This window comes from Theropithecus gelada, chromosome 2 (genome assembly GCF_003255815.1).
Source record: "Theropithecus gelada isolate Dixy chromosome 2, Tgel_1.0, whole genome shotgun sequence".
In the NCBI taxonomy this organism is placed as follows: domain Eukaryota; kingdom Metazoa; phylum Chordata; class Mammalia; order Primates; family Cercopithecidae; genus Theropithecus; species Theropithecus gelada.
In genome coordinates this window covers 135563758-135578610 of record NC_037669.1, presented here as the reverse complement: position 1 = coordinate 135578610, position 14853 = coordinate 135563758, and the positions used below count along the sequence as shown (strand labels likewise).

The 14853-nt window shown below is 39.0% G+C and overlaps 1 protein-coding gene across 5 annotated transcripts in view; it reads left to right on the top strand.

Moving 5' to 3' along the window:
* KCNAB1 (potassium voltage-gated channel subfamily A member regulatory beta subunit 1) overlaps window positions 1-14853 on the top strand; it is a 414948-nt gene that overhangs the window by 376551 nt on the left and 23544 nt on the right. For all 5 annotated transcript variants that reach the window (XM_025374905.1, XM_025374902.1, XM_025374903.1 and 2 more), the window contains one exon: window positions 14658-14743. In XM_025374905.1, coding sequence (XP_025230690.1) covers window positions 14658-14743 — 86 coding nt within the window. The remainder of the gene's footprint in view (window positions 1-14657; window positions 14744-14853) is intronic.

Below are 14853 nucleotides of genomic sequence, written 5' to 3'. Positions count from 1 at the left end.
TTTTTTGTTGTGCTCAAGGCATTTTGCTTGTTGACATTTTGGAGGCCCAAAGAATGATAACATTTGCTTATTATGAGAGTGTTTTTGAGAAAGTTACTTAAGGCTTTAGCAGAAAAACACCTGGAAAAGCTTTACCAGGAGTCCTTCTCCATCATGAAAATGCTCCTGCTCTTACAAAGGCAATTTTGCAAGAGTTTTGATGGGAAATCATAAGGGATCCATCTTGCAGTCCTGATTTGGCTCCTTCTGCGTTCTTTTTTTGTTTCTTAATCTTAAAAATAATCTTTAAAGGGGACCCATTTTTCTTTAGTTAATAATGCGAAAAGACTGTATTGATATAGTTAAATGTCTAGGACCCTCAGTTCTTTAGGGGTGAACTAAATGGCTGGTACCATTGCTTCAAAAGTGCCTTGAACTTGATGGGGCTTAAGTTGAGAAATAAAATTTACACTTTTTATTATTATCTTTTAATTTCCTTTTTCCATGAAATTTTTGAGGTCCCTTCATATTGGTAACCCTCTATGTGCTTCAAATTGCATAATCAAAAGAGTTTGCATGAAATACAAATGTGGATGAAGAAAAAGGGATAAAGATATTTTGCTTCATTCTGCTTCAGCTTGGGGGCTAGTGGGTGGGGCTGGTTTTAGAGAGAAATTTAAAACTGGCTTCATCAAATTTTCATTCTCCTGAACCTGATTTTTTCAAACATAAAGTGGGAATGTAATACCACCTCATAGGGCTGTAGCAAAACATAAATGCAATAATGGAAAAATTCCCAGCACAGAGCCAAGCCAAGCACAAGGTAGGCACTCAATAGAGTTCATGCCCTCTCTGTCCCTCTGTTGCCATGTGACCTAGGAACCCAGCTCCCTAGTGTGATCCACAAGACCCAATCTAAGCAGAGTAGAAATTGTTGGTTTTCTACCCAGCAGCCACCCTGCTTTCTCAGGTGCCCAAATTTTCATATGGGGGTGACTCTTTTCCAAGATTGCCAGTTGACCCAGAGGAAGGCTGCGTTACTCTCTCCTTGCCACTCCTTGGTTGTGAGGTAGGCTCTGGGTTGTGAGCTAAATGATCCTTTCCCCCCCACTCCTTTGGCTAGAGTCATTGGTTCATGTGACAGGAACAGCCCAATCAGAGTAAATCTCAGGAGTCCTTCTTGGAATGGTGAAGCAGAGGGCCTGGCTGAATAGGTACAAGGAAGCACATGGCCTCACATGTCACTGACAGCCACACCAGTGCCACAGGGACAACCAGCCTGGGAATAGCAGCGTGGAGGGTTAGACAAAAGATTAGTTCTCAGTGATTTGTTGGAACAATCACTCCTAAAGCACCATGTGACTGCATTTCCAGTGACAAGAGCAGATAAATCTTTTACAATTTAAGACTTCCAATTGAGTTTTCAACAAGTTACTCCATTTAAAAAGAAAAAAAAAAAACCTAATTATTCAATACATCAAGAAGTTAGAGATATCTTGATTTCTCCATAAGAAAAACTGCAACCCAAAGCTCAAGAGAATCGCAAAATAAAAAACTAACAAGTCTTAAAGATATTATCTTTAGACATTTTTATATATTATAGTTAAATGAAGGGTAACAACAACTTATATCTTTCCACATGTTGCTGATTAGGTTTATTAATTGTTTCTGATACATAAAAAAGTCTCATTTAACTATTCTAAAGCTAGAATAAATTGGCTCTATCAAATAAACCTACAGAGTAGGTTATTTTCCTTATGTATTTCTGTATACATTTTGTAGATCGTTCATTCTGGTACATTCACTGGAAAAATCAGGTTATTGAAAATCAGATGTTTGTGAAAGTATCATCATCAATAGCAGTGATGAGTAACTGGTAACACCTGCTTTGAAATTTTTCTAGGTCAAAACTATCTTGACCATGTTCTATGATAGAATTTGAGGGGCTTCACTGACTACATATCAATGTACTAGCATAGACTGCAGCAGTTGAGTCTCATACAGAGATAAGATAACCTTCTAACCAGGCAAATGTCCTGAAGTAGGCCTTTCCATCTCTACCAGAGGCTGTCATTGTCATCTGCTTCTTTGATTTCTAAAATATAATTACCCTCAATACAGAACACCAGTATGATCAGGGAAAAACATTAATAATGCATGAGATTCCCCAGTCAGCTTCCATTCTGCTCCTCAGGGAACTGCTATTTACCTCCATAGAAACAAAAGGAAGGGAAAAGGAGAGTCCAAAAAGCCTGTACAGGCAAGAAGAAACCATTTAGAATATTTTTTAGAATATCAAGTAAGTAGGAATAAAAAGATTTTAAAAGATGTGCAAGGAGTATATGGAGAAATTTATAAAACTTTACTGAAAGACATTATAGGAGATTGAATAAATGCAGATATATCCTAAGTCCATGGACAGGAAGACTTAGTACCTTTTTTTGGTTTTTTGAGACGAGTTTTGCTCCATCGCCCAGGTTGGAGATCTCAATGGTGCGATCTTGGTTCACTGCAACCTCTGCCTGCCAGGTTCAAGGGATTCTCCTGCCTCAGCCTCCCGAGGATCTGAGATTACAGGCATGTGCCACCATGCCTGGCTAATTTTTGTATTTTTAGTAGAGACATTGTTTCACCATGTTGCCCAGGCTGGTCTTGAACTCCTGACCTCAGGTGATCCACCCGCCTCAGCCTCCCAAAATGCAGGGATTACAGGCATGAGCCACCATGCCTGGCCTGACTTAGTACCATAAAGATGCTGTATTAGTCCATTTTCATGCTGCTGATAAAGACATATCCGAGACTGGGAAGAAAAAGACGTTTAATGGGACTTACAGTTCCACAGGGCTGGGGAGGTCTCAGAATCATGGCGGGAGTTAAAAGGCACTTCTTACATGGTGGCAGGAAGAGAAAATGAGGAAGAAGCAAAAGCAAAAGAAGCAAAAGCAGAAACCCCTGATAAACCTACCATATCTCGTGACATTTATTAACTTATTAACTATCATGAGAATAGCACGGGAAAGACCAGCCCCCATGATTCAATTACCTCCCTCTGGGTCCCTCCCACAACACGTGGGAATTCTGGGAGATACAATTCAAGTTGAGATTTGGGTGCGGACACAGCCAAACCATATCAGATGCCAATTCTGCTAAATGTGTCCTATTCCAACCAAAATCCTTCCAAGCTTTTAAAATAATTTGATAAGCTAATTATGAAATATATACGAAAGGGTAAAGGGCCAAGAAGAGCCAAATGACTCCTGAAAATGGGTAAAGTGGAAGGGAAGGACGTGCCCTATCACAGTACCAGCACTCATTATGAAACCTCAGTAATTAAGAAAGGTACTGGCTATGGGAGAAATTGATGTAATATAATATACGTCCCTGTAATGGACACTCCAGAAACAGTCACTAGCATTTATAAAACATTGATATTTGACAAAGTAGTCTAGAACATCAGTGGGAAAAGAAGGGACTATTCAATAAATGGACATGGAAAAAGTGGCATTCTATTTCCTATAATATGAAAAAAAATGAAACCAGATCCCTACCTTACACCACACACACACACACAGATACACACATACACGGATGAAGTCAAGGTGAATCAAAAACTTAGGTGACAAGAGCAAAACTTTACAAATTTTAGAAGGACAAAGAGTTCTTTTTCAAATTTTAACATTTTCATTTGTGTCACGGAAATATCCCATATCCGGGCAAGACCCATGTTCAAACTATAAAAATTCCTTTTTTACAGACTGAGTTCAGTAACAATGCCAAAGGAACCCCCAGGATGCTTAGAGGACCAGTGTCGTACAACGTAGTAATGATAAAACTTTTAGCTTCACAAACGAAGATATAAGTCAGGTATCTAGGAAAGTTGCACAGTCCTGTAATTTCAGTTCACTTAGGTTTGTTTGTTTGTTTGTTTAAATTTGTTCATTGCGTTGCTCCAGATAAAATTTAAAGTGATGAGTTTACTTTCATTTTGAGTGTTTTTAAATGAATTCGAATTCATTGCACTATTGACAAATCCTATAGAATTTGACATATGCAATAACAGCATTGTACTCTGTACTCATTGTGGATGCCACCTCACTTTTATCAGAGTAGAATAACCTCTTTAATTACTACCATTTAGCATTAACCAAACACAGCAAACTGATTACTTGGAATCACCAGGTTTTAGTAGAAAATGGTGGGGCAATATTTAGATTATGTTGAAAGAAAAGGTGCAATTTTGTGAACCGTATTCTACATAATTATTTCTTGGAGCATGTCAGCAGGCAGTGGTAAGTCTAGGTGAGAAGCTGAAAAAACTGGGAGTGGTGATAAAAGAATTACAGGGAAATAATGAGGATAGAGTAGAAAGCTCTCTCATTGCTTTGGGCAAGTCACTTCGCCATTTTTATCTAAATGTAAGATGAACAACTGCTGTCTTGCTAGGATTAAAGAGTACATGTCTGGTGGAGCAAGAAATAATATTAAGAGGATACAGCATCACATAGCTTCCCCTGTGTAGGGAGAGTTGTACAAGGAGTGAGCAGAGTTCCCAGGACAGCCCGTGTCTGTCTGAGAGAAGTCACAGCAAGGTCAGGCTCTCAATTCAGGGAACCGTTCTTACTTGCAAGTTCTACAAATGGGAATTTTAGGTTCCAAAGTTTTATTTACTTAGAGATGAGGTGAAAGGTAGAGGCGGAGGGAAAGATCACAGGGGCAATACCACAAAACTCAAGTAAGACCAAATAATCTCTCAACCTCCATTTATTTATTCTCTTATTATTATTTTTAGTTGACACATAACAATTCTACATATTTATGGAGCACTGTGTGATATTTTGCTACCCATATACAATGTGTTATGATCAAATCAGAGTCATTAACATATCCACCACCTCAAACATTTATCATTTCTTTGTGTTAGAAACATTCAAAATACTCTATTCTAGCTATTTGAAAATACAGAATAAACAGTTGTTAACTATAGTCTCCCTACAAAGCTACTTAAAAGTAATATTGTGTTTATTAACCAAATTCTCCCTATTCTCCTTTCCCTCCCACTCATCCCAGCCTCTAGTTACCACTATTCTTTTCTCTGCTTCTATGAGATTAACTGATTTAGCTTCCACATATGAGTGGGATAAATATGAGTATTTATCTTTCTGCACCTGGCTTATTTCACTTAATATAATGTCCACCAGGCTTATCCATATTGCCACAAATGACAGTATTTAATTCTTTTTTATGGCTGAATAATATTCCATTGTGTATCTATACCGCATTTCCTTTATCATTTCATCTGTTGATGAACACTTAGGTTAATTCCATATCTTGGCTAGTGTGAATTGTGCTGCAATAAACATGAGAGTGCGGATACCTCTTCAACACATGATTTTCTTTCCTTTGGATATATAATTAGTAGTGCAACTGATGGATCATATGGTAGTTCTAGTTCTAGTTTTTTGAGAAACCTCCATACTATTCTGTATAATAGCTGTACTAATTTACATTCCTACCAACAGCATATGATTTTCCTTTTCTCCACATTCTTGCCAGCTTTTTTTTTTATTATTTTTTTTTATTTTTTATTTTTTTGTCTTTTTGATGGAAGCCAGTCTAATGGGTGGGATGGTATCTTATGCCTTGTTTTTGTTCTTTTAGGGACAGGGTCTTCCTTGTTGGCCAGTTGTATGTCTTCTTTGGAGGAATATTTATTCAGATCATTTGCCCATTTTTAAATTGGATTATTTGGGGGTTTTCTTGTTTTTTTGTTTGTTTGTTTGTTTGTTTTTGCTGCTGAGTTGTTTGAGTTCCTTGTATATTCTGAAAATTAATCCCTTGTTAGATGAATAATTCACAAATATTTTCTCCCATTCTGTAGGTTGTCTCTTTACACTGTTGGTTACTTCCTTTGCTGTGCAGAAGCTTTTTAGTTTAATATAATTCCACTTGTCTATTTTTGTTTTTGTTGCTTGTGTTTTTGAGGTCTTTCCCATAAAATCTTTGTCCAAACCAATTTCCTGAAGCATTTCCCCTGTTTTCTTCTAGTAGTTTCATAGCCTCAGGTCAGGTCTTACATTTGGGTCTTTAGTCCATTTTGAGTTGATTTTCGTACATGATGAGAAACAGGAATATAGTTTCATTTTTCTACACATGGATATCCAGTTTCCCCAGAACTATTTATTGAAGAGACTTCCCTTTCCCCCAGTGAATGTTCCTGGAACCTTTGTCAAAAATCTGTTGGCTGTAAATATGTGAATTTATTTCTAGTCTATTCCATTGATCTATGTGTCTGTTTTTATACCAGTATCACACTATTTTAGTTACTATATCTTTGTAGTATATTTTCAGGTCAGGTAGTGTGATATCTCAAGCTTTGTTCTTTTTGCTCAAGATTGCTTTAGCTATTCTGGGTCTTTTGTGGTTCCATATAAATTTTAGGATCATATTCTCTATTTCTGCAAAGAATGTAATTGGAATTTTGATAGGGATTACATTGAATGTATAGATTGCTTTGGGTAGTATAGTCATTTTAACAGTATTAACTCTTCCAGTTTGTGAACATGAGATGTCTTCCTATTTTTGATGTGTTCTCTTCCATTTCTTTCATCAGAGTTTCATAATTGTAGAGATTTTTTTACCTTCTTAAATTTATTTCTAGGTGTATTATGCCATTTTTGCATTGCTATAAAGAAATACTTGAGGCTAGGTAATTTATAAAGAAAAGAGGTTTAATTGGCTCATGGTGCTGCAGGTTGTACAGAAAGCATGGTGCTGGCATCTGCTTCTGGTGAGGGCCTCAGGGAGCTTACGATCATGGTGGAAGGCCAAGGGGGGCGGTGTATTACAAGGCTAGAGAGAGCAAGAGAGAGAGAAAAAGGAGATCCCAGACTCTTTTAAACAACCAGCTCTCATGTGAATTGAGTGAGTGAGAACTCTCTTATAACCAAGGAGATGATGCTAAACCGTTCATGAGGGATCCACTCAATGATCCAGTCACTTCCCACCTGGCCCCACCTCCAACATTGGGAATCACATTTCAACACGAGATTTGGAGAGGACAAACATCCAAACCATACCACTTGGTATTTAATTTTTTGTGGCTATTGTAAATGATTGCTTTCATGATTTCTTTTTCACCTAGTTTGTTGCTATTGTATAGAAATGGTACTGATTCTCATACACTGATTTTGTGTCCTGCAGCCTTATTGAATTTATTGATCAGTTCTAAAAGGGTTTTTTTCACTCATTTATTTGTTTCAAGGTGAAGGCTGGGCTAAAGATGACCATTTTTCACCATGGTCTCCTGCATAGGTGGTCTAGTGCTTCACTTTGGAACTCAGGGGGTACTTAAAAACAACAGTTGCTGTTCAGAGCCTTTGGACTTAAGCTAAAAGTGAGACTAAAAGTGTCCCATTTCAATAACCTATTTCACATTTTAGAATAAGGTTCTGAAATCATATTTGGGCAATATCAAAGTCTCACTTCAAACTGTCTAGAGTCAGGGAAAACTAGTGTGTGACAGAGAGGAGAGGTTGAGGACCATGAGCTCTTTAGGGAGGGTTCTCTCAGGGTAGCTACGGGGTGGAGGAAAATGCATTGCCTTCAGAGACATAAAGCTCCATTCTTGGGCCAGAGTTTTGAAGAAGGTTCAATTTCTCCAGATAGAAGAGGTTTTATTGACTTGGCTCAGTGTGTGAATTCCTTTCTAGTCTCTTGAATCTGTTCTGTTCTGATTCAGAATCAGTTTGGCCAGTGCCCTGATCCAGAAAGCATATTCCTTATAAACTGCCCTGTGAAGACTACTCTTTCTTTAAGCTTTACAGATCAGATGCAGATACCAGCCCTTTTTTGCCTTTCTTTTCAAAGAGTCATCAGATTTTAGTCTTTCTTCAAAAAAAAAAAAAAAAACAAAAAGAGAGATCATATTTCCCAAGTCATTTATACTCATCATGAACTATAGCCATCTGTGTATTAAATGCAAAGAGATGGATGGATATAACCACACAAGGCATCACATGTTCACAAACACACAATGAGGTGAATTAAGTAAATGCCCTGTTAGTTTTCTCTCCCAAAACTGTCTTCTCCCTCAATGCACTATGCACAGAGCCTCTCACGATGACTGATCACAGAACTTCAAAGCTAGACAGGGTCTATAGACTATCTGCTGAGACCTGGCACAAGTGATTTTATCTTTCTGAGTCTCAGGTTCTTCCTCAACAAAATGGGATTCAAATATTCCCACCTAAACAATTATTGTCAAGATTCAGTATATGCTTAATGAAGATCAATCTGCTCATTTGCATTGAAGAAACTGAGATCTCAGCAAGGACAAGAGATGTCAAAGGTTAGTGACTGTGATGGGGCCAAAAAACCCAATGTCTTCTGCATCCTAGTACATGCTCTGTAAGGCAAATGGAACCAGGCTGTCCTTAGACAGTCAGCAAACCTTTAAGACATGTGACTCATGATCCATACTAAGGATGACATCATTTCATTTATGATTATAAGTTTCCAGTCCTCTGAAGAATGGTAGTCCTCTATCTCCAGGCATCAAGCTGAGAGGATTCTCTACAGCTCAGAAGATGAAGGACTTGATCAAGATTCAAGAGGATTCCTCTAAGCTTCAAAGAAGCACAATTATAAACCACCACCACCACAAGCTTCTGAAGTTAAATAAATGAACAACTTAAGGTAGATAAATCAAAAGCTGATCTGAAGTAAAAATTGTGCCTAGGTCTAGGCCTATTTTTTATTAGTGTTAACAGCAATTCCTCTGATGAAACCAAATTCTTGCATTATACCAGTGTTCTAGCCTCCATCTTGATCCTTGCCTCTTAAAAAAAAAAATCTGATATCATCTGGGTTGAACCATAGGATACTGCCAATATTAAACTATTATGGGGCTCTAAAAATAGCAATTTCATTTGGTTAAATATGTAACATGTTAGTGTTTAAAGTGGTGCCTTTGCTTGTTAGATAATCCTTTTTACATAAAAGTATAACACATATTTACTGGAAATATGAAAAATTAAGAACAAAATTACATGTTATTTCACTAAATAATACAATTATTATTTTGCATGTTTTTCTCAGCATTTTGCAAGCATATTTAAAATATTTATAATTGTTAATAATATTCAAGCTTTTAATTATGCCTAAAAACTTCACTCCTAACCTGTTTCCTCATCTAGAATGAGAAGAAACTGCACTGGATTACCTCTAAGGTTTCTTTTGCTTTTGTCTTTTTGTCTCTATGGCCAGATTAATTTGCGAAAATTTTATATGATTAAAACACTCATTTCTAATAAAGATATTTTTATCTTTACTCCTATGGCTTATTGTTCATGCAGTACAACTATTTGCTTACAATTTTCAAAGTTCTAGGGATCATTTTGCAGGAAAAAATGTTTAATGTGAGCTACCACTTTTGGCATCTGATCCAATTTAGAAAATTAAAATATTGATCAACCAAAATTGTTTTCACTCAGAACAAATAGTTGTATTAATTTCTTTGACATAAAATGCATATTTTTAAAAAGATGGATGGCCTACATTACTGAAACAACTGTCCCCAAAATGTTAGAATCTGGGCCTACTTGAGAAGAAACCTGGGCCATTTTCAGTTTGTGTTACTGTTTCAAATTCACAAATTATTCTACACCCATTATCCCATGTCAAGCTTTGAAAGAATTTCACAACATCCATATCATTTCTCAATTTGCAGAAGGAAATTCAGTACTCAAGGAAACAAAATGGACCTGCAGCATTTATAGGGAGCCAGCTCTGTGCTAAGGATACAGGGAGTATGTGCGAGAGCTGCCTGTGGCGGGTGAGCCCTGGGGAGGCACCACTAGGTTAAAGAATAATGATTATTTCAACTTGGAAAGGAGTGCAGAGGGAGGATTTCACAAAGTCTTTCAATAGTTTAGTCGGTTTTTCTAAAAGTTTGTGATTGAGAGCTAATGAAAATAGTGCAAAGGCCCTGTCTCATTGAAGGAGGCTATAGGACCTGGACCTCAGCATTTTTATCAAACTTCCCAGGCGGTTCTGATTCAGAGCAGAGACAGAGAGACAGCATAGATATCATACTAGCTCCTTGCTTATGTACTAAGGCAAATAACTAAAGATTATAGCATGAAGCACTTGGATTAGATAAAAAAGCAAAAGTGGAAATGTAGGAAGACGTTCGTACCCATTGAAATGGCTTGCTTGGGAATAGTATAAAGCAGTGTGTATCAGCATTACTTGAAAGGCTACTTAAAACACAGATGCAGACTTTGTAATTTACTAGGTCTGGGGTGAGGCCCTGGGATTTGCATTTGTAACAAGTTTCCAGGTGCTGCTGCTGCTGCTAGTCCAGAAGCTATACCCCGAGACCACTGGTGTAGACAAGCGTGTTGGTTCTAAATCCTGGCTGCACACTAGAATCATCATCTGGGATGAGTTTTTAAATTATCATCGATGCTGGGGCCTCACCCACAAGAGATTCTAATATAACAGAATTTCAGTGGAGCCTGGGCATGGGTAGTTGTAAATCCCCCACTCCAGGTGTTTCTAATATGCAGTTGGAGTTGCGAACCACTGGGGTTAAGGCTTCTAGAAAACTGGGGAAGGAGTCCAGAGCAGGAGAGTCACATTCAGTACTGGGTTATCAGGTTTAATCACATTCGTCTGAGTCTCCTTTCCCAGAGGCAGCTGACGCGGTGCACTAAACTACCTTTCTAACATCCTTTCCCCACTCAGAATTGTTACTCCGCCTAGGGGGCTTTTAAAATGCATCTCCATGTTATACACTTAAAACAGCAGTATCTAGAAGACAGTTGATTTTTCCTTTCAGCAATGCTGCCCTCTAGTGTTCTTAATTATTCAAATCATGTAAAAACCCACCTCAGCCATCAGTATGGTTCTTTCCTGTTAGTAAGCTAAACAAATTTTTCTCTGAAATAGAATTAAATTTTAATTCATGGCAACATGAATCTCCAAAACTGCAGCCTCTTGGTTCTCCTGCAGTTTCTCCCTAGTTTTGATGTTGCAGCCTCCTTCCAGGACAAGAACTCACAGAATTCTCTTTTCCCAATTCCACCAAGCTTTTCTCTTCAGAGTCAAAAGCTAAACAGTGAGGAAAAATCTACCAGGAACAAAAAGACCTGGCCATTGGAGTACCTTGCACAGGCTCTCCTCACGTTTTTCTCATTTCTCCTACACATCTCACGCCTCCTTGTACACTTGGTTCACAGTTTATTGAGACTAGAATTCATCAAACAGGTGCTCCCATGTCTTCCCATGATGAGTTCTACAAACCTCCCTGGGTCCCATCATCTTGACAGAAGTGTCCTTCCCACCTATGGGGGCTCTGCCCCTCCTCCCTCTCCCTTTATCAAGTCTCCCTCTTCCTTCCCAGCCGCCAGTCCATTTCATCAATAACTCCCTCTTCCTAGGTCACTCCAAATGGCACACAGGCTTACTCTTAATGTCCTGTGACCCTGAATGTCCCGTCAGCTCGTGTCCCGTTTCTCTTCCAAACTTATTGAATGCATTGTCTTTAAGGCCTCTCCTTCTTCCACTCATTCTTCCACTGAGTGGCTCCAATGGCTCCAGCCTTGCTTGATCCCATCACATCACTGACACTGAAGCTGCTCTTCTCACGGTCCGCAGTGATCTCCCTACATGTGGCCAAATCCTGTGGATACTGTTTGGGGCTGTTCTGACATGAATGTCCACGGCATTCCACCCTGTGGGCACAGCTCCCTCTTGAAGTGCCCTCTGCTCTTGGTCTGACACATCCCTGTGTGCCGGCTTCCTTCCTGCCCCTCTGGCTGGCCCTTCCTACCCAGCATCCTGCCTGGGTCCTGTCTCTAACCCCTGGGCTGGCCATCAGAACCTCTTCTCTTTTCTCTCTATAGACTTTCCTTACGAGGCTCATCCATTTTCATGAATTTAAATATGATCAATAGATTGGTAACTAATACATGTATATACCACCTCCGGCCCAGATTGTTCAGTGTCTTATTTATCCAACTATTAAATATCCGCTCAACATCTCCCCTTTTGTATCTCACATGCATCTCCATTTTTCGCATGTCCAAAGAAGAACCCTTGATTTTTCTCCCAAACATGTTCCTCCTTGAGTCTCCCTTATCTCTGTAAACAACCAGATATGTGGGAAACAGCTTTAATTCCTCCCTTTCCCTCACCACACCCCATCTATCTGTAAGTATTGTGGATTCTGCCTTCAACTTATATTTTGAATACATCCACCTCTCTCTATGTTTGCCACCACCACCCTATTACAAATCACCCTCATCTCCTGCCTAGAATACAGCAATACCTTCCTCAAGCTTTTCCTACTTCCTCCGGTCCTCCCTGTTACTAATGATTCTCCACAGCATAGAGACAGTGTTCTGAAATGCAAACTCTATCCTACCATCCCCTTACCTGATAAAATGTTAATGGCATCATTAAACCTTGAATAACATACAAATGACATGGTTTGCCCTCTGCCAACTTTATCTTGCACCCCCGTCCTCCTTCCCTCCCATTGCTGGGACTCGCTAAGCTCTGTCCTTCCTCAGGGCCTTGGCACATACTATACCATCTGCCTCGAATGCTCTTCCACTGTTCTTCACATGGATGGCTCCTGTTTGCTTTTTTATGCCTAAACATGATTGCTCTTTAGTGAGACCTTCCTTACTCCACTAAATATGTCTTCTCTTTCATTTCCGGTCCCAGTCCCCTATGTTATTTTCTTTATAACACTTTACATTTTATAATGACTTACTTATTTACCTCTCTGTCTCTCCCACTCAACTTGAAACTCTCTGAGTCCAGGAAGTTTGTGTCTGTTTTACTCACAGATGAACCCAGCAACCAGCACAGTGACTGGCAAATATTAAGCTTGTAATACCTGTGTGTTGTATAATTGAATGAGTGCGCACGAAGAGTCACAACTTCCACTCCATCTTCACTGCTCTTGTCAAGGACTCCCACCTGCCCAAGCCACCTGTCAGCACTCTGTACCTGTCTTACTTGATGGCGGAGACAGAGTTAAGGGAGAGGCCAGGTCAAGTTTATTTTCTGTTAACTTCTTCTATGTTTACCAGCATGTTTGATTCACCACAATATCTCCAGCACCCAGGACAGCAGACACCTAATAGATACTGTTGATTGACTGAACTCCCAGCTCTGAATGACACAGGATGTGAAGGGAAAGGGAGCTGGTGCAGTGATGGAGACATCCAAAGAGAAAATTCATCTGGGGCGGAGATTCGTATCATTGTTTTCAACTTTTAGAAATGTTTATCATAGGCACGCATCTCCATTTGTACAGGAAAAGAGAAGAAAAGCGGTTCCTTACACGTTTTTAATCATATGTTTTATAAATGGAGAATGAACTTCATAGTTTTAGTTGCTGGGCAATAATTTGATATTCTAGAGTCTTTCTCCAAGAAAGAAAATGTTTGCTTATAAAGCCAGCTTTTATCTCTGTTGGACACACAATGGTGAATGAAAGCATTCCCATCTTCCAAACAAAGAAATCAAGGGCGATTAAAAATAATTCACACAAGCCAAACAAGCAAAGAAGCTAAGACTCTGACTCTGGCCATTTCATTCAAATCCTATTCCCTATCGATTTAGACAGTGCCTGCTCATGAGAAATAATAATAAGAAAAAAGAATACATCTACTGCAACTCTACTTTGAGACAAGGATTTGGTTCTTTTGAAGGGCATTTAACTGACTGGTATTACTGAGAAATAGAAAAGCCCAAGGCACGTGACTATTTGAAAATGTCGAGTGACCTGGCATCCTGAGTGTTTAACTGACCTGCTTTGAGGAAGAAATCCAACCCTGTCTGTAAATTTTAACTACATTAAACGGAGGGTCTCCACGCGCTCTTGTTCCGCAACACATCTGGCTGGTGCCAAGAGGATTTGCTCAGCTCCATCCTCTGGGGAAGGGATTCATTTTCCTGTTTAGGAAATGTGATGTTCAGCTGCATGAGGCTGATGAGCACACCGGGTGGGACCACAAACAGGCCCCAGTGAAATCAATTATGGGGGTGTCTTAGGACAAAATTTGGTTCAAAGTGATCAAGGACAGGGTGTGTCATTGCAAGCTGTGAGCCACTGTGCCTTCAGCTGTTTGCTCAGCATTTAATATGTTTATCTTTCTGCTAAACACATTGTCGTTGAGTCACCTCTCTTAGAGACCCATTCTGTGTGCGGCCATGCTCTGCAAGTCCAATATACAGAGACAGGCCTTTCACCCTCAATGACCTTACATTCTGCAAAGTCAAAGCAGATACCTTCTCTTCTCACTTTAGTGAGGAAGGTACCCAGGCTCTTAAAAAGGTGAATCGTGTATTCTTCATTAGGCCAGGAATCATCAAGCAATAAAAGTAAAGGAAGAACTTAAAGTGGTCATTATATTTTCAATACCATTTAGTGTTGTTGCTGCAAATGGAAAATGGAATGTCAGTTTACCTAAAAGTACCATCAGCCTCCAAACCATCAATATTTCGTGTCAGACAATAATGTTGTTACCAATATTAGACTAATTTTATTAATCAAACAAATAACTGCATTAAGCTTCTAGGCTTTGGCTAGAGGGGTAAAAATCACATATCTTTGAAAAGTAGATAAATTCATGAAATGTTGTCTGTTTGACTTTCCATAGAAATTGTCCGAGCCATGACACATGTGATAAACCAAGGCATGGCGATGTACTGGGGCACCTCCAGGTGGAGTGCTATGGAGATAATGGTAATTTAATTTCTATTTTTAAATGGTTATTGAGTACCTTATTATTGCTTTTCAGATGGCATGCATAAATTGCAAGATCTTTTGCAAACTTTTCTCATAATCACTATGGT